General features: G+C 45.1%; 1 protein-coding gene across 2 annotated transcripts in view; it reads right to left on the bottom strand.

Moving 5' to 3' along the window:
- crebrf (creb3 regulatory factor) overlaps positions 1-23456 on the bottom strand; it is a 31753-nt gene extending 8297 nt beyond the window's left edge. The window contains exons 1-8 of one of the 2 annotated variants that reach the window (XM_072706430.1): positions 23327-23456; positions 9216-9401; positions 8464-8589; positions 5685-6816; positions 3995-4189; positions 2500-2689; positions 1172-1245; positions 5-127 (exon numbers count right to left, since the gene is read on the bottom strand). In XM_072706430.1, the coding sequence (XP_072562531.1) occupies positions 5-127; positions 1172-1245; positions 2500-2689; positions 3995-4189; positions 5685-6816; positions 8464-8589; positions 9216-9224 (1849 nt within the window). In that variant the 5' untranslated portion in view covers positions 9225-9401; positions 23327-23456. Of the gene's footprint in view, positions 1-4; positions 128-1171; positions 1246-2499; positions 2690-3994; positions 4190-5684; positions 6817-8463; positions 8590-9215; positions 9402-9863; positions 9954-23326 lie in introns of those variants that run through there. The other variant, XM_072706431.1, reaches the window with a different exon arrangement.
- Positions 23457-24607: the final 1151 nt, after the last annotated feature.

The raw sequence follows: 24607 nt of genomic DNA, 5'->3' as shown, positions 1-24607 counted from the left end.
TTACCGAGTGTTTCCTTGATGAGTCGATCCAGTTTATCGACCATACTTGTTGCCCTGTCCTCGAAGAGGTTCTGTACTCTGTTCACGATGTCATCCTTAATGGCAGTAATTACAAACAGGAGCCGGTCTGCAAAGCCACGGACAGCAGGTTACCGCTTTAGACGTGAACAAGGGAGGATTCATGCATAGAGCAGTGTTTCCCATCCTGGTCCTCAGGGACCCACTTACGGTTCATGTTTTTGCTCCCTTCTAGACTGTCCACATTTTTGCTACCTCCCAGTCCCCTTCAGGGAGCTGGGTGGGAGCAAAAACGTGGACCGTCAGTGGGGCCCCGAAAACTGAGTTGGGAAACACTGCTGTGAACTATACACTAAGACCACGGGGAACATCAGGACCCGGCTCATTTGGGAGGACACCTCCTTCTCAGTAGCTCCCAGGTTATTTTACTTGGCCAGTTTAACCAGCCACACCTGAGTGACCATGCTGATGTCGGTCTAGGGCCCTATTATTCAAATCACAGTCCAGGGCACTGCTGGTTTTCCAGCCTTCCTTTACCTGTCAGTCAGGTGTGAAGCCTCTGACCAATCAGAATCAGTAATTATTAAACAACTACCTGGGAGAACTGAAAACAAGGCCTGGAATCGGAATCACGGTCCAGATTTGAAGAACCCTGGTCTAGGGCCACCAGATAACTTAAACCATCCCTCAATGCAGCCTTTTCTTTCCTGTTTTTCATTGTTGGTACTGAAGCTTAAGCAGATTCCCATTCCTGGCATATTAGCGGATATGAAGATTAATTAAAATTTGCTCAATACTTACTAATTAAACCTTCATTAAGATCACAGAAGCTTTTATTCAGCCTTATTAGTTTTCCTGGTTTATTTTTTTTTATTATACTTGTGAAATTACTCCTTGTATTAAAAAAAAAAAAAAAAAACCTAACAAATTAAAATATAGAGGCAGGGTTATATGAGATGAAGAGAAGCAATCTTGCTGGCACTTGGTCAAAATTTCAGTATTTATTATGATTAAGTAATTGACCACACAAGTATTATTACCGTATTCCTTGTTGAGGCCCCAAAACGTTGGCTTTGCAGGCTTAAGGCACACCCATTAACGTCTAACAATACCACTAAACATCTCAGCATGGGTGCATCTACACCATACCTACCATATTCTGTGTTCAGGCCCCACAGCTTGACCTTGTTGGCCTCATACTGAGCCTTCTTCTTCAGCCGGCAAGCTCTGGGGGCAGATATGGCACAGGAGTTAATGCTTTGCTTTATCCTGACACACGTCATTAACCCGAAAGATATTAAGGTTAGAAATCTGTGGACAAGACGACTGCAGTCGAGACATCTGCACGGCAAATGAGCTAAAGGAACACACATCAGCACTTAGGCCAGAGGAGCTGTTTACTTATGCAGACTAACAGCCAATTCTACGCCCTGTTTTACACGACATGGACAAAAGTACTGGAAGACCTGGCCAATGCATACCAAGACATTCTGGACAATTATATGCTTCTAACTTTGTGAGAACACAAAGGCCCTTTTCTGTTCCAGCATGACTGTGCCCCAGTCCACAAAGCAAGGTCCATAAAGACATGGTTGGGTGAGTTTGGTGTTGAAGAACTTGACTGGCCTGTACAGAGCCCTGACCTCAACCCCATCAAACACCTTTGGGACTGAAATAGAATGGAGATTGTGAGCCAGGCCTTCACAGCCAACATCAGTGCCTGACCTCACCAATGCTCTCCTGGATGAGTGGGCAAAAATTCCCACAGACACACTCCAGAATCTTGGGGAAAGTCTCCCCAGAAGAGTGGCAGCTGTTATAGCTGCAAAGGAGGGGGGGGGCAACTCCATATTGATGCCAGTGGATTTAGAATGTGATGTCATAATAGTTCCTGTGGGTGTGATGGCCAGGTGTCCCAGTACTTTTGTCTATATAGTGTATATATAATGTAAATCAGCTTTACCATAATTTATTTCATTTATTTATCTATTGCTTATTGATTTATGGTCTGGGTTATTTCTATACTTCTTTTTTCTATTTTTCTTACAATTCTTACCCCGCGATTATCCAATTTAACCCGATCTTATCCAGATTACTAGTTAAACGACTGATTGGCTGAAGAGTCCTCACACCGGGGTTTGAATAGCTGACCTAAAGGTTATCCCAAACACCTGCATACACACCGGCCCTATGCGGATAAGATTGCGCGCCCCCCCAGTTTAATGTCTGAGGGTGTGATAAGAGTAAGGGTGGGTGTGGGTAGGCGTGGAGGAATGGCAGAGTTAAGAATTTGGGACACTGAATAGATTCGGGTGTGGTCGGTAATTAATGGTGTGGATTAATGCTGTTATATATGTGTTTATTGTTCTGTTCTATTAATGTGCCGGTATAAATATCCAGTGATGAGATGTAAGAATAGAAACTGCCTGACAGATGGAGGGAAGCGTGTCGGTACCGGTGGCGGGGCGGACGAGCGGCTACCTGGACGCCAGCTTGTTCTTCTCCTTGCGGGAACGCGGCCGGGCCGTCAGCGGCAGCTCGCTCACGGGGGTCAGGTCGCCGATGACCTTGTTCAGCTTCCGCAGCTCGTTTCCGATCTGCAGCAGCTTCCGCGGATTGGGAGTGAGGTCCTCCACGTCCGTCCGGCGGGACTTCTTCACTGTGTATTTGCCTGATGCAACGGCAGGCAACAGCGTCACGCATGCGGGCCACGCAGAGGGGATGGCAGGAGTGGGGTGGAGGGAGGGGACAGCAATGAAAGTCTGACTGGAAAGTTCCTGCGGCACTGCTAGTGCTGGAAATTCCATCCATCCATCCATCCATCATTAGTGACCAGCTGTTTAATAAGGGTCACAGTGACCCTAGATTGCAAGGGAACTAAAATCCAGAAGAGGCCGCATTGGTCCATTGACAAACAAGCTCTAACACACACACACACACACACACACACATAGCATTATAGGGTACATTTATTAGTCTAACAGCTGACGTTTAATATAGGAGTGCTGACCTCAGGGGAGACTCACACAAAGCCTGCATTACAGGGTTCACCTTTCATAAGGGAGAGTCATCTACAGCAAATGCTTTAATTTCCCCAAAAATATCCATGACGAGGGAAAAAAAAACAAAAAAAACATACAAACACGCACAACACTGAACTTATAAATCACCTGAACAGCAGAAAAACCGCAAGAGTAAATGGGGAACCAGGTGGGAAAGTCCAAATCCCATACAACCGACTGGAACTGAATTAAACTGATCTGATGCTCTGTTTTACATTCGGACAGCACCCCCTGTCTACTTGGAGGTATATCTGCATATGAGCACACAGGCGTTCAAAATACTGCCTAAATTCCTGTGATTATACAACACGCAACGTCTTCCATCTCCTACCAAGACAACTCCTTCGACCGCGTGTCACAGTTTCTCCTCGTCTATGCATCGTGTGCAAATTCTGTGGTGTTTGTGGGGATAAGATTGAGAAAATGCACCCCCCCCCCCAACCCGGCAACAGAATTCCTGGCTGCCCCTTGGCAAGACAAGACAAACTGGCAGCCTACTTATTAAATGGAAACGTAGATTGCCAAACACATGGAGGCGGAGCTTATTTTGTAATTCTTATTTCCTTCTTTAGGGCAGGATTAGCAATCATTAACTCTGAGGAAGTTAAGAGCCACTAGGAATGTAAAACATGCCCGTCGCTCTTTTTTTCCCCCACACATACACACTCGCATATATACACACACTGTTCATATATAATGACATAAAACACACTCTTTATACACATATACATACACATACATATACGTGTACACATAATTAAATATATGTCATATCGACATTTTTTTATATAATGTATAGCTACATCGATACACACCTATTATATATACATATATATCTATATATATATACACACATATTTGTGTCTGTATGTGTATACAGACACACACACACCCGCACCAAAATAGCGCCTCACCGTGGTGAAGACCGTTCTTTTGGTACATGTTGCTTGGCAACGTGTCCCTGTCCCATTCGGAGGGCTTCAGCATGCGCTCCTGTTTCGAGGGGGTCAGCTGCTCGCTGTACTCCCAGAAGTAGCGCCGCTTGCCCCTCTTGCGCGAGATCCCCACCGTCACGCCCTTCATGTCCTCCACCGTGGCGTCGTCGCATCCTAGCGGGAAGGAGGGGGAGCCGGTGAGTTCCGCGGGGAGCCGCGCTCTTTACCGCTCGCTAGACGTGACAGTGTGATACAAAGTAACCAAAACTGCTGCAACCTTTTATCTTGAGTGCAGTTCCTTCAGCATCCAAAAAGTAGAGCTGCTACACTTCAATCTTTTGTTACCCACATCAAAGCTCTTTTGAACTTGAACGCGAGGTTCTGTGTTCCAAAGCTTTGTGATCCAGACCTCATTAGTATGTTAATGACACTGACAGAGCAACGTAATGGGAGATAAAGGACAAAACAGTGTTTACACTAAACCTACGGTTCTGTAGAATGCTTCTGTAATTGCATCCTCTTTCTTCATCACCGAAAAAAAGGGAAAGTGATACTTTTGACTGCGTGTGCATCTCATGGTTCCTCGGAGAGAACGGCCTACCCACAGCTGCGGCTCAGTCTCTTAAAATGAGTTTACTGCATAGTCAAAGTGACGTTGGTAAATACTCACCAGTGTTTATCGACCCTAATTCCCACAACCCACAAACTGTGCTGGCTTTCCATCTGGCTCAGCCCTTATTTAATTACATTCCGCTGAGCGATTGACCGAATCTATTAAAATAAAGATTTTAATTAAAATCTCATTGTGCTAAATTGGTTAGCTTAAAAGTGACTTTAATTTATCGATTACGTTAAATCAAATGCCGTAAGGAAGAACGGCTGGGAATTAGTGAATCTCTCTGAAACTGCCCTTTCAGAGTGGTAGGAAGATTTATGGATGAATGGATGATTCATTGTTTGTGGTCTTTACAAATTAAGAAGGAACTGTTCTAAGACTAGATTAATTCTGTTAACATTTAACAACCAAATAAATTTACGGTATTTTATTTGCACAAATAAAATCTTTTTTTTTTTTTGGCCAACATTTATAATTTATAAAAATTTATAGTCATATATATATATATATATATATATATATATATATATATATATATAAAGGGCTGTCAGACTTAACGTGTTTTCGTTAATTTGAAAGTCATAATGTGTTATTTTTTTTGATTGCCTTTACTTTAATCGTGCCAATTCTGACACCCCAATCGAAGAACAATATTAGCAAAGATTATTAATAGGGCTGTCAAATGATCATTTTTCAAATAAATTGTGATTAAATCGCACATCTTGGGGATTAACTGGCTATACAGTTGTGTTGCCATACCTTTACAAAGGATTTTATAGTTTACATATTCAGTATGAAAATAAAATTCTATTAAAAAAATCTTGGGTCATACTATTCTCGCACTGGAGTGTCAAAATTAATGAACGATCAATGAAATAACATGTTATGACACGTTAACACATTATCGCGTTAACTTTGACAGAGAGAAAAAGCCCATAGAAAACCTGTGCAGCACAGAGCACGTAAAATCCAGAGTAAGTGTAGCTGGGGAGGGAAGCCTGGGAGGAAAAGGATAAAAGGCCCACGACGTCCCACCCAACGCCGGTCACGTACCGGGCTCCGAGAACGTGTCGCTCATGTCGTCATCCTTGTCACCCTCATAGTCCTCATCGTCCTCTTCCTCCTCTTCCTCATTTTCGGAGAGCTCATGCTCGCTGCCGAAGCCCTCGTCGTGATCTTCGTCATCCAGTTCCAGGTCCTCCGCCTCCTCCTCCTCCTCCTCTTCCTCCTCGTCGTCTTCGTCCTCCGCCTCGGGCTCCTCTTCGCCCGCGTGCTTTCCTTGCATGAGGAACAGCGAGTAGTTGTGCTCCTCTTCCTTTTTCTCCTGTAAGGCATCAGCCCCCAGGGTCTGACTGTCCCCAGTCACGGGGAACAGTTTGTAGGACACCACTTGGCCGATGCCCTTTTCTGGAACGGGCGGCACCCCCAGCTGGGGTTCCGGTGTGTCCTTCTCTTCAGTCGGAGGGGTGGCGACGGCGGCGCCGGCGCCGGATAGGGAGCCAGTGATGCAGGCAGCCGGGGCCTCAGTGAAGTGGGACTTTATGGTGATATTAGCCTGTGGTAACTTGACGTCTACCGTAGGCCGGCGTGGAGAGTTGATGTGCACTTTGGCTTTGCACACATAGTCCTTGCTGTCTGAGGTTGGGCAGAGTACCTTGGGTCCCTGCATCTGGCCCTTGCACATGGTTTCGGTGGTGGACGGCACGGGCCGAGTGGCCTTCTGGCAACCCTCGGCGAAGTCTGGTAGACCCCGGGCCAAGGATGAGCCGGGGACGGCCGGTCTGGGGGCCGTCTTTTTGAAGCTGGCCGAAGCGTGAAGCGCGTGCGGCTTCTGGCCCAGTAGTAGGTCCGGGTGGTACAGCGTGTCGCACACCGGTTGCGAGTCCTCGCTGTTGAGCTGCGCCAGCGTCGGCGTTTTGCTGATCACCTCCTCGTCCTGGTAGGGGCTGGAGAAGTCGTCCAGGCCCAGAAAGTCCACCTCCTTTGTGCCCCAGATGTCACAGCTAGTGAGCTTGGTGTACTTAGTCAGGTCCTCCCAGTAGGTGTCCCACTGCTCGAAGTTCGAGCTGTACATGGGGTCACTGTCCAAGGCCTCGGGCAAGTGTTCCATACCCTCAATCTCTTTGCAATCCCCGATGGTAAAGATATCTGCTCTCGGGCTTTGTCTGGAAGTCATATCTCTGTCCTAGAGACAAACAGCACATATTTAAACACTTCTGTTATGATATAAACAAGATTAGGTCTACGTTACTTGCCGATGTTGGCAGAACGCTTGCAGCCTAAACTTTCTGTCTTGTCTTAACTGGCACCACTGCTGGTCTAACGTGGCAAATCTACAGCACATTAACTTCAGACAAGGAGGCTTCTTGCCAAGGACACAGCATTAGTAGCTTTCTGTGGGATGGCTCACTGATTCTGAGGCAATAAACTTGTAATAAATGTAGAGCAACAGCCACAGAGGATACAATTGGTATGGCAACATTAAAGATATTTTGTTTCTTTGATTTTGGGAGATCCTGGAAATCGCAAAGGATACACAGTTTACATTTTGGTAGACTAAGAACATGTAACTGCAGGGCGCGTGCACACACACACACACACACACACACACGTTTGAATTCATATCTTTGTGAGCACAATCCATTTATTACTATGGACAAATCCCTAATCCCAACAATGACAACCTTTGCCCCTACCCAGCCCTAAGATTAACTATAAGTAACCAAACAACAAACAAGACTTTTGGCATTTTTAGTTGTTTTTGAGTGCAAAAATTTTTATAAAAGTCAGTTTCTCCTTGTGGGGACTGGAAGAACAGTCCTCACGACATCAAAACACCAGGTTATCATCACAGTGTGGGGGAACATGTGGTCCCCACAGTATAATATATACATGCCCCCCCACACACACACACACACACACACACACACACTGCTGGTAGCACTGAGACCCTGTTATGAACAGGAACCTTTGATTGTACCATCAAGGTGACACTTCTGTGAATGCTTCACAAAGGTCACTGTCACAAACATGTTCCTTTGATTGTACCATCAAGGTGACATTTCTGTGAATGCTTCACAAAGATCACTGTCACAAACAGGAACCTTTGATTGTACCATCAAGGTGACATTTCTGTGAATGCTCCACAAAGATCACTGTCACAAACAGGAACCTTTAATTGTACCATCAAGGTGACATTTCTGTGAATGCTCCACAAAGGTCACTGTCACAAACAGGGTCCTAAACTGCCCTTTCCCTCTCTAAAAAAATACTACATCATTTATACACACAACCATACATTTATGCATTACTCTACTTCCCTTTGGTTAAGCAGAAAGCACTTTCCAGCTTTTATAAAGTATCAGATTTTCCAGATGTTGAAATTTGCTCATCTTGGACGGCCAATTCCATTACATAATGTACTGGACTGTTTTACACTGTTGATACGAACTGTCTTCATCTTAACTTCGCTGAAATGGAAACAGATACTCCACGGGGCCCGGGGCCGGACCGTAACGCGGGATGCCCCCCTGTACCGTACGTAACCTTCCTCGTTCAGCATGAAAATAGTTCCGCACCTGCAGAATGAGCTAAGTGGAATTGAGCTGGCTTTCTCAGAAGAGACCAGCTGCGGTGGGTCACAAAGTCCCACCTCACTCCAATACCGCACCCCCCACTCCAATACCGCACCCAATCCTCGCTCCTGTTCCCCGAGGGCTCTCACTATCTGCAGTAACTCCGACAGACTACCCCCCCCGCCAGTCCTGAAATACCCCGTCTTCCTCTGTGAGCACAGCAGCATCTACGACAGCACATGCGCCGGATCGCTTACCAGCTCGTACATGAAGTCCGGGTCGGAGCTGTTCGCCAGCAGGTCCGTGCTGGTCAGCACTTGGTCAGCGAAAGCGCAGTTTTGAAAGGCATCCCCAAAAGGAGGATCCATCCCACTGATGCTGGGCTGGGGGGGGGGGCACAACACCAACATATCACAGGACAATACAGCCTGCTCTAGTCATCTATTAACAGGTTACTGGCCAGCAGGAAATGTCCCGTAATTTCAGGAACCTGTGGTGTTTCTCAATACCAGGAACACAAAGATTGTACTTATGGTCTTGGCGAGACCGGTCTCCCTAAGTTGCCTCCCAAGGACAAATTCGAATGCAATGAATCATGGGATTGGTCCCGTTTGGCAAGGATGCAACCGATGTATCCTAGACATTTGGGGCGGGGCAAGGACGACATCCTAGGATTTTTACTGTCCTCTGTACTTCTGTTCTTGAGTATCGGAACTGGTCTTCGGCGACGAAAAACGAGTACGAGAATGCAAGTGCGGTCGAGTGTGCAAATTGAGAAACGCCCCCAAAGACGTGGGTCACATGCCTGCGGGTCACATGACACGTGGGTCACATGCCTGCGGGTCACATGCCTGCGGGTCACATGACACGTGGGTCACATGCCTGCGGGTCACATGACACGTGGGTCACATGCCTGCGGGTCACATGACACGTGGGTCACATGACACGTGGGTCACATGACACGTGGGTCACATGACACGTGGGTCTCCCGCGCGGCCGGGGTGCTTACCTGCGGCATCGCCAAGCGCAGATCTTCGGTTTTTATCCGGAAACTTCTCAGCCGTCGGTTGCGTCCAGCCGTTTCCAGTTTTACGGGATGCCGCGTGCCAGCGAATCTGCCCGTGTGACCTTTCTGCGCGACAGCCACGGCGGCTGACTGACAGATCCTCGACTAGTCCTCCTCTGCTGATCACTCCTGGTGAAGGACAGCAGATGACCCGGTTATCAGAGAGGCGTCAGCTGGTTAAAGGTTTGGTTAAACAGTTAAAACGGCTTTGTTTTCCCTGGTTACCGCTCTTAACGGGCCCCTTAGCGGCTGTTAGATCTAGACAGTGGAGGATGGTGATTCACAATCTGCCTGCCAACCCCCCCCCCCAGCCCCCCCGGTCCCCCCCCACCTCGTTTTCACAGCACAAATCAAGCAGTGCCACGTTGGGCGTCCTGACAACTGCCCTCGCCGCTGGCTGCCAGCCGACCGGCGAGAACGAGGCCACGAGCCACGGACAGCCAAAAGGCCGAACCTCGGCCAATCAGGCGATCCTTTTCGCTCCGTCGCTGCATCCGCATTCCAACCCCGGCTCATGCAGACGCATTAACCGCCTGAGTCACCCATCAGTCCCAGGAGCTCGGGTTCGAAAAGCGAAATAATAAACAGTACCTGTCAAAAAAAGCTGCTCTTTTTTCATACAGCTGTATTCTGAAGCCTTGGGTGGTGAATCCCAATTGAGAGTGGAGGTGGTGTTACTCATTACGGATTGTCAGGCAATTACTGCCCGCCCCCCCCACCCCCCTGGGCAGATACCAGGGAACCATTAAAATATTTCATTTGGAAAAGAAAAAAAAAAAAAAACACTGGAAGTGGTGTGGAAGCACAAGGGGAAATATTCTGGGCAGAGCACCGGCGCCATCTGAGGCCGGGACGGTGTAGGACGCTGGCATATATATATATATATATATATATATATATATATATATATATATATATTCTGACAAACGCATAGTTTCCAAAGGTCATTACCGTTGACAGCAAGAGGAGAGGGAGGCTCTCGAGAAACACGTCATTAAGAAGGGAAGGTTTATCGCAGCAGCTCGACTGGCATGCGCCCCCCCCCCAATGTGAACAGAATCGAACCTTCAGCGTCAGGCTCAGAAAGCAGAGACCTGCCCAGATCTCCAGCGCAGTTCTGGTGTTCGGTTAATACCCAAGAGAAGGTGCATAAAAAGCGCCATAACCGGTCTGCATGTGCATGTGGAACCGTCCCGGAAGCCCAGAACAACCCCCCCCCCCTCCAGAAGCCTGGTACAAATGACTGACCTCCCAAAGGAATCCGGCCAATCAGATCACACTTCTGAATAAGGATGACATCACACCCTCACATTCCTGGGGATGCCCGCTGTCGAGGGTTTCCCTCCGCACCTCACCTGCATGTCATTTTCCATGAGGTGGGGTGGGGGAGGGGGGGGCGGTGATCATTCCCCACACAGTTTCCACTCATGAGACAAGCGGAGGCAAAAGGCCAAGGGCCTATGGGGCTTGGCCGCGGTAAGCCCGACACGGCAGGCCGCGGTAAGCCCGACACGGCAGGCCGCGGTAAGCCCGACACGGCAGGGCTGCATCAGCACCGTCCACTGGGAAGTAGGAACGCCTGGAGCTGCACTCGGCAAGTCAAAGACTAGCGGCCGCCGGCAGCAAACAGGCCTTTCTGAGGAGGAAGCCGTGTGGCAGGAGGCAAGGGCTCCGACCGCCAGCGACCCGTGAGAAATGCAGCAAACGCGCGCCAGGCCGGCCAATCGCATCGCATCGCAGCACTGCTGGCCTCTTGCTGCCTATGAGGTAATGCCACGCCCCCTCCGTCCCAAAACAGGCCCCAGAACAAAAATGCCAAATCCCAAAGGAAAGTGATACCGTGTGCCAAGCTGCGGCCTATTCTCACATTAACCCTCGTCCTGACTGAGGAAAATCGATCATGTTTCCAGCTGAAGGCAGGTGGCATCTAATAATTGTGCCTGAACGCCGCATGTCAGGTAATGCTTGTTGCCAGCCTCTTTAGGGGTGTGTGTGTGTGTGTGTGTGTGTGTGTGTGTGTCTGTGTGGGTTTGCATAGATCACATCTGAGGACCAAATTGTCCCCAAAGTGTAGTAAAACCTGAAATTTCCCTATCTTTTGGGGACATCTTTTGAGGTCCCCATTTGGATAACCAAAGTTTTATAAAAATCTGTGAATGCAATCAAAAAAGTAAGAATGCCAAAAGTCTCTGTGTGTGTGTGTGTGTGTGTATTATGTTGTGGGGACCAAATGCTTCCACAGTGTGATAATGACCTGGTATTTAGACATTGTGGGAACCATTTTTTGGGTCCCCACAAGGGGGAAACTCAGTTTTCTAAAAAACTAAAAAATGCTAAACGTCTTGTTTGGTTACTTATGGTTAACGTTAAGGCTGGGTAGGAGTTAAGGGTGTCATTGCTGGGATTAGGGGTTTGCCCACCCCCCACCGGCCCTGGGGGGGGGGGGGGGGGTGAAAATCCTGCCTCTGTTCTGTGTGCTGTTGGTGGTGCCAAAATGAAAACACAAGTATTCTGTGGTTTTCCGGACAAGCGCTTCCTCCCCGGGCTGAAGGCGTCGCCGACTGCATTCACACACCAGGTGAGAGAACCAACCGTCACAGGGTTCGAAGCGGCCACCTTGATGTCAACTGCGGCAGAAATGTTCGGTCTCCCCTGAAACGGGAACCTTCCACCAATGGAAGACAACGTACATTGGAACGTTTGGAAGAGATGCAAGATGTTTCTGAAATGCTAAAACCACCAAAAGTATGGATGGTGGACTAATGTCTCCAAACAGACGAAGAACGACAGATGTTGTTCACAATGGCTTTGATCCAAGTTCCATACATTTCATCTGTTACATTAATTTGAATCTCCAGTATTATAAAATGTATTTTCATATGTGCGTGTTATTTGTGTTTTTGTTTTTTGTCAGATGGATATTTATATTGCCTGTAAAGCATATTTATTGCTTAGACTTTGTACTTTCACAGCGCTGATTTGATATTTGTCAACTTATTTTTCGTATACGTGTGCCAAGTTTTAAATACGAAAGCACCATTTGATCTTGACAACTGCAATTTCATCGCGCTTGCACAATGAAAGCTCTGGAGTCTTGAATCTTAAAAAGAGAGCCACACTACAAACGCTGAAACTTTTGTGATTTTTTATTTTTTTTGGGCAAATGTAAATACAAGACGAAGGTCTCTCTAGAGATAAGTACTACTGTTTTGTTTAGATTTCAGTGCTGGCCTCATTGCTGGAATTCATCCTAAAAAAAAAAAATGCTGTTTAGCATAATAACTTGGCAGTAATTGTAAGCGCAGTAAACAATGGAGCTGTCATTTCTAACTTACACATACTGATCAACGGGCCTGACAGTGCAACAGTCTATGAATAACCCATATTATCTCTTTCTCCTTTTTATTTCACTGACCAGATAATAATTTCAAGAAGAGAAGATCGAGAGCCGAATATATTTGGCTCCATCTGCCATAAACCGTTTCCAGACCTCGCAACCAGCTTTTGGAGACCAAGTGATTTCCCTCCATTGTTGTTTTCAGCGTAACATTGCTGAGATTCTTCTCCTGCTTCTCGCCGAGGTCAGAACGCAAGAGGCATCCGATAAAACGTTTGTGCAGCCGCGCCCGTCGACGTCAACTTGCCAGAGGTTAACACTTCATTATGTGGTGGGGGGAGGGGAGGGGGGGGGGTAATATGCATTAATAAACACCAGGCTCCGTAAATTCCGTGCGCAAATCTTACAGCTACGCCGGGCGCAATCTACGATCGAGAAAAGCCTCACGATAAACCAAAGGGCCCTTAGATTCCCAGAGCAGTCAATGCTGCCAAGCTGATTCATGAGATGGAGAGACGCTCGAACAAAACAAAGGCGTGAGTGGCAAATCCCCATCTGAAGTCAACTTTTAACGCTTCCCGTGGGTTCTGGTCTGGCTTGTGCCGCCACAAATAGCGACTTTTCATAGGAGGCGTTTCCAGGCGGGCGGCCGAGACCACTGCGAGCTGTCAGACATGAGACGGGAGCCCGAGCAGCCTCGACGGATGAAGCCGTCTGCTGAGAGGATAAATAAATCAAGGTAACTGTTTCCGAAATGGCAAGGCACACAGGTTAATCAAATAAACCCACCCGGGATTTCATACGTAATCATGTAATTAATTACTGCCTCTGACTGCATCTCACTTCCTGCCCCCAAATGGATCCATAATGAAACAAGACTCTCATCTGACTGAGCAGCTACATTAAGGAACATCGATACGGCTCCTCTTCATAGCTACCTGCTGCGTTTTACGGCATACCCATTTGCGGACCTGATCCTGCTGCAATAATCGTTCCGCCTGAGTGCCCAGGGATCCTGCTGGGACCAGTGAACCCGAGTTCAGAATTCCTAAGAGCTGTGCCAATCGTTTTTTTTTTTTGTTTTTTTTTTTCTTTCTTTTCTTAACCCAAAAGTAAATTTCCTCCCATCCTGCTGCTGGGGCCCGTGCAAAATCCTTTGGCGTTGTCACGTACACGGATGGGTTTATCATTTAAAATAAATAAATACATAAATAAATAGCTGGTTAGCAGAACTAGCAGCCTCACTATCTCCTACATAAGAAACATATTTATGTAATATTTAAGGGTCCCACACAAATGTGCGGTTTGACTGGCGACAAACATCCCCGCTGGTCATGTGACCCCTTTTACCCTATCATGTGGCCCCACGGTCACTACATCGAAGTACCTTAGTAGGTATTTTACACAGTCTTCGTTTCAGGATTGCAGCCTTTTACAAAGCGGTCGCTGTTTACTCAGGCAGTTCGGGTTAATTACACTCTAATGGTAGCACTCCATGCCATGTCACGTCGGCCGCCCTCAATACCACTGTCTAATGGTCTGACTTCACTGACAATCAGTTAATCCGGCCGACGGCCTGTGAGGAGAATGCGAAGGACTCTAGAGGAAAGGGTGCATCATTTTTTGAGCACCACAGAGTATCGCCCATTCAGCATGGGGAAGATGAGGCCTAGACAGAGGATGCAGGCCTGCCACCTGCCAGGAGTGGGTGGGGCTTACAGCCATCCCAATAGGCCTAGACAAAGGATGCAGGCCTGCCACCTGCCAGGAGTGGGTGGGGCTTACAGCCATCCCAATAGGCCTAGACAGAGGATGCAGGCCTGCCACCTGCCAGGAGTGGGTGGGGCTTACAGCCATCCCAATAGGCCTAGACAGAGGATGCAGGCCTGCCACCTGCCAGGAGTGGGCGGGGCTTACAGCCATCCCATGCTGAACAAACAGATTTTCAGCCAACAACTTTATTCCCGCAGACGCCAACAGACTGTAAACCTCAGCAAAATTGCAAAACGTAGCTGTGCGGGGAACGCATTAAAATATTCATAAGGATTCCGTAACACTAAAGAAACCTGTCAGGTATGGAAACGCCACCCGCGACACAAAAGGTATCGGGCAGGACACCCATCAGCAGCATTGGACGGCAGCCATGAGCAGCCAGCCAATGAGGAGCCGGCGTGGCACGCTGCCTGTGACTGAGCAGCTGTCAGGCCGAACCTCGCCTCATCCCAGCAGTTCTGACGGGAACTCAATCACCATACGAGAGAATAAACAGGGAGCGTGTGGTTACAGCCCAGCTGAAGGGAAGCGCGCGGTGCTGCTGATGTGTTTGAGGGTGATCTCTGGAGAACCAAAGCATAAGCTACACAGGAGGTGCAAAAAACCTGATTAGCTCCATCTGAAAAATACAATAGTCATTAGTGCCTCTTTGCCGTCAGAAACCAAGCCAGCGTTCAGGCAATAAACACTATCACTGGAAAGAAAAAACCCTCTCCTTCAATGAATATCCATCTATTAACCACTTATCAAGGTCAGAATGGGCGGACCGAGGGGAGGAAGAGCCTATCTGAAGCAGCACGGGATAGACGGCTGGGATTCACCGTGGACAGGATGCCAGTGTATTGTGGGCCGCCGATGATGATACGGCACATGAGCAATAATTATCAGGGCTCCAGATCACGGGCGTAACCATTAGTGATCTGTATAAATTCGCCGTATCCTTATGTTTATTAAGTTCGGTTAGCGGAGCGGCATGTGCTACAGTTCGCATCATGGAAGCGAGAAGCACTGAAGTGCTGGCAAAGAAAGGGGCAGATCAGCAGCCACAACATCTTTTAAAAGAGGAGATATTGTGGGTAAACAAGGTTAGAAGAGGATGGTGGTGGGCTGGTATTTTTTGCAGTTTCAAGTCCGACACGTTTGTTAAACTTAAGGATACGCCGAATGTATACAGATTACTAACTTTCTGGGCATCACAATACGCCTCTCATTAATATTTTAGGCGTACTAATAATCTGCTTATTAAAATTGTAGGTGTACCGAAAATCTGTGGTCTGGACAAATGTTTATGCCCATCCTCTGAAGCCCTGGTGATTTCCACGCATACGGCATATAGTCGCGATATGACGTTGTGTGACCTTAAAAGAAAACCAGATTCTACGGGCAATTAAGAGACGGCAAATTAGCCTAATTGCCAGGCAACTGGTTTACCCAGAGGAAACCTGTGCGGCACAAGGACATACTCCGAACGCCACACACAGATCCGACATGAGATTCGAACCCGCAACCCTGGAGTTGTGAGGCAACTGTCAATAACTAATCTCACCAAACAATCCTCATATCCCTTTCTTCAATAATTGTTCTCTATAAATAATAAGCAATTTTCTTTTCAATGATTACAATAACTTCAGTCATCTCAAACACTTTCTGGCTGTATAAGATTGCAATCACGACAAGAGAACAGAAACCACAATCTATGGTGAATCAGTAAATGCAAATGTTAATCGTATGCCAAACTTAGTTTAAATATAGACTTTTATCCGTACGACACATAACAGACAACTCCTTCATCATGGAGACGGATTTCTATTTTTAAGTTGCCAGGGAGTAATTCTGGAATCTCTCATAAGAATGGAGGCCTCTTCTGATATCAGTACTTTTCTTTGTAAAGCCACCCAGCTCTCCACTGATTCCATTACAAGGCACCGTGTCTGACGTTAGCCAGTCGCTTGTTTTAGGTGCCCAGAGAATGACTGGGACTCCATGACTAAAATCACAGTCATTCTAACAAAGCACATGTTTTCTTATCTGCGATTCTCATTCTAAGGCAGACTGATTCATAATTCCCAAGCTGAACACTCTGTTTATTATACAGGTAATAACATTTCAGTAATACTAATGAGTGCTTTGCCAAAATAAGTATTGATCAGAACTAAACTGAACACTGTTGGCCTGATATCAATGCTTACTCGTACGTTTTTGCGTTGCTTTTTCTACTTTATCGACTCTGATTCACTGTGAAATCCCCCCCCCCCCCCCGACTTAAATACAATAAGAGGCTCCTGCTGCATTTTGTGGCTATTTATGCACTCCAGGCCTCCTATGATTTCTTTAAGGGATTTACCACTAATGTGAGATCATTCATCTGGGATGGTAGATAGTAGAGTTGCCTCTAAGTCACAGGACTCGAGTGTGCCGCTGCCCTGTGTGTGCAGAATTCTGCTCCTGCTGGACAGGTTGCCTCCATTCCTCTGTGTGTGTGTGTGTGTGTGTGTGTGTGTGTGTGTGTCTGCGCACGCACTTGGAAGATGGCTACACGCATGCATTGAAATAATTCCCTGTCCATTTAAACGTAAAAAAAAAATAAAAAATAACTGCTTTTGCAATATTTGAAGATCTTTTAAATGGACAGAAAGTGTGTGCAAATGGCATAAAACAAACTAGAGCTGTACTCGCATAGACGCATGCGATTTGCATTTCATACTATCTGTACGTGACTCAGATGCCCGTTCAAACGACGGCACGGCCCACGGACACCCCTAAAAACACATCCAGACACACGACAGAAGACTGCGCCCAAATGGAAAACAGAAAGACTGTTTGTAGTGAGGGCTGAGGAGAATATACAAGGTGAGCAACACTACCAGGGCCGCCAATGAGGTCTGGCTTTGCGAGAACCAAGCGGACACTATCCAGACCATCTCACCTCTTGGGATGGTTCAAGAACCTGGAGACTTTCTTTCCATCACAGTAACATCCGCTTCCAAAAATCAGAAAAACAAAAAAATAGCGGCAGATTCCCCATCTACGGCCTCTTTGACTCGTGTAACACGTCTTCACTTGGCCAGGCTCCAGTTACTATTTGGGCTGGTTACTTAAGCAACAAGAGGGTCGTTTACTCGGCGCTGACAGACGAGGGCGAAGAGGAGGAGCTGAACACGAAGGACGCAGCGATCTCGCCTGACCGAGACGTGACAGCTGCAGGAGAAGTGAACCTTTAGGCCCTGAGCTGCGCTGAATGTGTTAAGCACACATGCCGACTGCCTCCGTGATTTTCACACCGAAATAAATGATTACGAAAGCCGGGTGGACGGAGAAGCAGGCTCGGACATCGAGAAGGATGTGAAATGACAGGAAGACAGGTGAGCTGAAGCCAGCTCTCGACAGGACCTACGCTGGCTTCACACCTAAGGTTCTGCTTCTTGGAGGCGAAAATGCGACAATAAAAATGGCGGGAAAGGGGACTGCAAATGGACCCAGACACACGGACATGCCGAGGGCCACCAAAAGCAACGGTGCCTGCAGCTGCGTGGTAGATCATGCGCAATCATCTAATACATTTATCGGCACTGATTTGCGTTTGTTGACACAACTCATGACAACATTAAACACATCTGACACACGCTATTGGTAGAAAATAAGTTCTGTTTGGCTGTAGTTTATTTTCAGGTCTTTTGTTTTATTAATATTGCAATGTTACTCACGGGAATTTCACATATATGATATCAGGCAGCCCCAACTGCCTAAGTCTCTAATAATAGCTCTAACATTTATTATTGGACAGTGAACCATATTTACCCTGACAGTATAATCTTAATTGTAGGCGCACGTGAAATGAAGTTCCGCGTTTAGTTTCTGCTGACCAAGTTCATACCCCTTTCCACAACAGGACAATTCCCAGAAAGATCCAGTTACCGCACGGGAATAACCCCCGGCCACACAGACAAGCCCAGAGCAACCAAAGGCGACTGCGTCTGTCGAAGGAGGGTCGTGCTGGTAACACCACCAGGACTGAAAGCAAAACCGGAGAAGGCCCGGTCTACTGGAGCTACAAGAGAAAACGACAAAAAAAGACCTGACACCAAACAAAGACCCCTGACTTCCAACCCACTGCCCTGGAGACAGACCAATCTGCACAAAGGGCATCAGAAACATCTGTCCCCAGGGAGGGAACACTTTCAAGCACATGGGATATTGCTCAATGGAAACACTGACTTTGCTCTCATGACATTCCAATATTAAATTAATGCACCCGATTATAACAACAGCCTTGTTTACAGTGCTGAAAAGCCGCCTTTTTTGTGTATTTTGCATAATTGTGTTTGCAGGGATTCTTATATACCTATTTGTATTCTATTACCTCTAAAAGCAATTCTGGGATACAAGTCCATTTTTAAAGATAGGGCTGGCACTGAATAAAGGACTTTTATCATGAAAAAAGATAATGTAGCAGTTCTTAGCTAAATATGTGCTCAAATTTTGTAAAATGATTCCAATAAATGGATGCTAATAAAAAAAATGAAAACCCTACAAACTTGATTGGTACTCATCGATAAAATATACTTTAACAATACTACCCTTCTCTGGTATTAGTACTTTGGTCCAACCACATCAGAAGCACCGAACAATCCAAATGCTTCCCTCTAACTGAAGAGGTTGACCATTATATTTTCTATCAAACTGAGTTTTGAAACCTCCCCCGGCATTGGGATCAGTCAACAACAGATTCACTTTAAATCAGGCTGAATAAGTTTATCGACACAAACATGATCCAGCCCTGTGCCCAATAAACCTTCCATGATCACTCGTGGCTGATATCTTCAAAGTCTAATTTCAGTCTTAGACTGAGAGGACTGCCAGATGCATATGGGTAAGTTTTCAAGTGTTACCATACCGATTTCAGAATCTACAAGTATATAGCAACAGGGCTTTCACTAGCTAACCTGTAAAGCTGCGTGCCGTCTCATGTTTCGACGTGTTTATATAGCACGGTAAATACATTACGATCATTCCTCGCGCTGGAAGAACCTGCAGAAGGACAAACACGACCTGTCGGCTTCGTGACCTGAAAGCCCTTCTGTGAACGGCTTCCTTTGCCATAATCCAGCACGTCCAATGAAAATGAAACAAGAAGATGGGGAACTGCACGGCTGCAATGGCTTCTGGGTGATTCCGTTTTGGTTTAGGAGGCTATGAGTGGAGTGAGTTACTTCTGATGTCTTCTACTGGGAAGACTCTGACGTAAAAATAAACTGGACACACTCAGCCAGAGGTCCAGGAAAGTATTCGGGTTCAGTTGTGCCATGACTATATAATACAAACTAAGCCGCATATCATACGCATGCAGAATTACCTTAAGAACAGTCTGGTTAAACAACAAAGGTTTATCGGGATTGTAATGCTTTTAAATGATTACATTTTACAATTCCAAAGTTGCATAAAGCAATATTATGCATGAAATGTCTGAAACTGATCAGAAAAAATATCAATAACAAAATAATTACATTAGCAGTTTTGGTTGTAAGACTAGCACTGTGCAATAATCTCAATATTCCAAAATAATAGTCAACAGACAAACAGTTTCCCAAAGAAAAGGCTATGTTGAGTAGTTACTGCCACAGGCAGGATAATCAAGACTGGTTAGCAGAAAACCTGAGGGACCATCTAGTTTAAGTCCAACCCCACTGTCACGAGAAATTCAGACAGACTCAATCCTCGCGGGGCATAGCCCATATTCTCGGTTATATTTAAGTCTGTGGAAAACCAGCTTGGAAGAAAAGAGAAGCCAGACAGATGAAAGAATGAAGAAACGCACGACGTCTTAACTGTAAAAACTGAAATCTGACTAATGACTCTGCAGTCGGAATGGCAGAATGCAATAGTGCTACGTCTTAAATGCGCACACAACCGAAAACGTATGCCAGCAACAAAAGCTCAACAACTAATTACAGAAATGTATTTTTTCCTTGAACAATTAAAATTCAAAGAATGCGTGATAAGTGCCTAAAATCGTCCAAAATGACTCAGACAAGAAAGACACAAGAATACCAAAAATATATTCAACATGAGCCCACGCTCGATTCAAGAATCCCAATGCTTTTCCCTAATTGGCCATTTCATAAGTAATAGTATGGCTGCATTTTAATTAGGGAGTCAAACGTCTTGATATATTCTTATTTCTGACCAGCTGTGCAAGGCGCTAACATATGAGCATGCGCAGTTAGGTGGGTAGGTCGACCAGCATTGAGGTGGGAGCACTTCAAAAAACACCGCTGCACAGTACTAAAATAAATGTATAAAGAAAATTCCATGTCTAACATTTTGTACACCTTTGCAAGCTGTTACATAATCATTTACAATTGGCAACATCTAAATTCGGCAACACACAATATTTGCATTGCTAACTACAGAAATTCAGATATATTGACGTGCAGAAAGAACGAGCGAAAAATAAATGCATGTAAAACAGCCGGTTTAATGCTGAAACGCCGCATTAGATCGCTTACAAAGCATTGCATTACTACAGCGGCGTACATTAAGTACTGGGAATATCAGAAAATACGCGTTTCCCGAGAATCCTGGGGACTGTAGAACGACACATTTAGAGTGATGAGGCGCTCGTGACGGCGCATGTTTTGAGAGCTGCAACAATGCATTTCTTATAAACTGTTTTTACAGAGCCAGCAGTTCAAATTTGTCCCAGGTGCTTTTATACATCTTAATTTCCAAACGCTAAAAAGAAACGCACGTTGCAAAAATGTACTGGTTTAGTCCCCACATATGAAAACGCGCAAATATGCCTATTTGACCAAAGCGTGTGTCCAACTGTATCATACTTTGAAAATTGCATAATGGCTTAATACAGGCATTAGAAATATAAAAAATAATTTTCACAAGACGGTTTATCTAAGCAGTCATGGTATCTCAGTATGACGCATCTAACGGCAATAACGGCAGTTTGTGTGTCTGTAGTTCTAGTCATTAACTCTCTTGGTTATATATATATATATATATATATATATATATATATATATACACACACACACACACACACACACACACACACACACACACACACACACACACATACATACATACATACACACAATACTTTTAGAGATTAGGAACCATGAATCATGGGTGACAATGCACAGTGCATCTGCAAGTTCAGTGCTTAATAATACACTAAACCGACTGACCGTACAGATGAAGGTATCAGTCAAATAAATAGCTCTATGCATCTGTATAAATATTACTTCGGAGCGTACGGGGTTCACAATTAAAAGCAACAGCCGGAGGAAATAACTACTTGATTACTTTAAGCTTGTCCAAAAAGAAAGTTTGTCGGGACTCCACCGCCTCGCCTGCGCTCCGTTCACATTCAACACAATCTGAGCAAACTGTCTTAATAATTTTATCTCCGGTCGGGAAAAAAACACTTACACACCCACCAGCGACCACGTTTCTTTAATGCCTAAACAATGCCGCTAATTGCCCGATCAGTATCCATAGCAATGACCTACAAAACGTTCGATATGGTAACACGGCAATGCCCAGATAGACAAGAGCGCATATCTATCTGTAAATCCACCGACGGATATTATGCATTCGCTGTGCCCCAAAAGAAGTGCTGCTTGCTCTTGGTTTACAGTAAGGAAGCGATCACGGTAAGCTTGACCTACGAGCCCCGCCAAACGGCCCTGAACTCAACATAGACCTCCGTGCATAAACAGAAGCATCATATCAAGCTCGGATAGGGTTAGCCAACGCCCACGTCTGCCTAAAACTCTATTGGTCAAAAAGATCACAGCCCGCCTTACAAAATTTCTGATTGGATAATCCTACTGTCTATCAAAAGCGAGGTCGACGACAGCCAACGCGAGCAATCTGGGGCTTGGCTGAAGAAGCAGGCTGTAAAAATAACACACATTAAACGGCCTTTGTGCTATATAAATACTTTCCCCAAAAAATCATTCCGTATATAGATTATTATTTGACACAAAAAAACTGAAAGCGCTTAGCTGTGGCGTGACTTCGCTCAGATGTTATTAATTATTGGAGAAAAAAATTAAAAAGCCATCTCAACACTAAGGAGTTACTAATTCCGCAATTTTCTGCAGTAAATCGCAAATGTTATAACAGTGCCATGCATCCGATTGAAGACAAACAGTATTTTTTCTAGACACCTCCGCAAAACACAAACTGTAGCGGTGTGTAACATAGCTACCTACCGAATAAAAACAGCACTGTACTGGGTAGGGGGCGTGTTCCGCTCGTGGACGCGAACAGCTGGTGTTGCTGAGAACTAGCTAGTTAGTTAGCTGCCTATGCATCTGTCTGCTTTACACTCCAGAAAAAAAATCAAACCCAGTAGCCAAATGCACGTGAAAAACATGCAAAACACCAAATTTGCGTTACAAAAACAAAAAGCAACAAAAAAAGCAAATACGAATTAAATTTATGGAGCCGGCGAGCAAAAATACAAAACAGCGCATTAATATATATTGAGGATCTAACATAATAATAACAATGCATAATTTTAACTTGCCAGTAAAAGTTTTTAAAATTGCTAATAAATTAGCCAGCCAAAAGTCACCTGTCCCGTGTCCCTCGCTTAACGAGCAGGCTCGGCTAACTCGCTAGCAAAGCATAAAACAATATCTCGTTACTTACATTTGCAAAAATATTCACTAGCAACACATTTAGCAACTGTCTGCCAAACCACATCCGTATATTACTGTTGTTGCTCAGCACTTCCTTTAAAATACAACTCAAGATAAGACTCGGAACTAAAGCCCGCACTGGAGAACTATGGCCTCCCGTCCCTCCCCTGCCTCCCTCACTCATACTACAACTAGGTTGCTAGCTGGCTACACAAATTTTAATTACAAGCTCTTTTCCCCCGGTGGTCTCGAACAGACAATCAAATACTCATATCGCTCACCGTGCAACCTCACATGCGGATGTCCGAGCGGCGTTTAGTCGCGTACTGGTATCTATACTGGTGTTTTTTTGGCCATTTCTATGGAGTCCATGCTGCCCAGCTCTCTGGTTTGTTTTGTTTATCTTCTTCCTGACGGGTTCCTGGAAAGCGCGTGACTCCCCGCTCACGTGGCCCTACAGTGGCCAATGGGCGCGCAGCTCCGCGATTAACTCTGTAGACGCCGCCGCTTTACACCTGTGCAAGCGGAGACCTCAGTATAAAATCTCTTATTAAATCTCTCAATGGAAATACAGCCACGCAACATTGAACTGTAGTCGATATTAGGAGCTGCCAGTTGACAGTATGGTGTGCTGCGATACAGCGCATGTGCCTATTTCGCATAAAATATATTTCATTAAAAGCAATACGAATACGAATCAATACGAAAATATTGTTGATTGATTGATAGCACTAAATATAATTGCACGGCTTTTATAACGAATTCATTCTGCAGCCTTTTCAATTAATAGACTAGAATGTGCAGCGATATTTACCTGACGAAACTATTAAAAATAAGTTTACGTTAACTACATAAATATAGCAATCAACGCTAGTCTGAAATAAGTGTACCATTAAATACTTTTCTCAACATTTACCGCTATTAAAACAATAATGCGTAAGATCTATACTTATATATATTTATATATTGTTGAATAATAACTAATGAGTATTCACTACTGCGTCTACAGTGTGTTTACAGGCTTATAAACTTGTAGACAATAAAATCACAGCCTCTATCTATCTTAAAAATGAATATATATATATATATATATATATATATATATATATATATATATATATATATATATATATATATATATATATAAAATGCCGCTACACGAGTTTTGCAGAGATGAACAAATAGGCTATTTTCAATCTCGAGGCCCGACACTCTAAGACAAAAGGTTGAAACACAAGAAACACGCTGTTTTTTCATATTCCTGTATCGCTTGGGTATTCTTTCCCAAGTTAAAAATTAGTTAGCCTCGGTAATCGATTTTATTTGCGGTTCCAATGAGTTCATTATAATAACTTTAATATGTTCGGCCGGCTATTTTGTTATAAGACTACCCCGAAACTACAGTTACAGCAACTACATACTCCGGCGTATTTATCAAGCTAATGCGTTCAACAAATTCTTCATAACAAAAAAAAAATCTTCAAAAAAATGTTTATATTTTTGCTTAATTGCATTTTTAATTAGTTTCTGTTTAGTTCGAATATATAAAACTATAAGTTAAC

Source organism: Paramormyrops kingsleyae, chromosome 24, assembly GCF_048594095.1.
Source record: "Paramormyrops kingsleyae isolate MSU_618 chromosome 24, PKINGS_0.4, whole genome shotgun sequence".
NCBI lineage: Eukaryota > Metazoa > Chordata > Actinopteri > Osteoglossiformes > Mormyridae > Paramormyrops > Paramormyrops kingsleyae.
The sequence above is the reverse complement of the archived record's forward strand: the minus strand, read 5'-3'. Positions and strand labels throughout refer to the sequence as shown.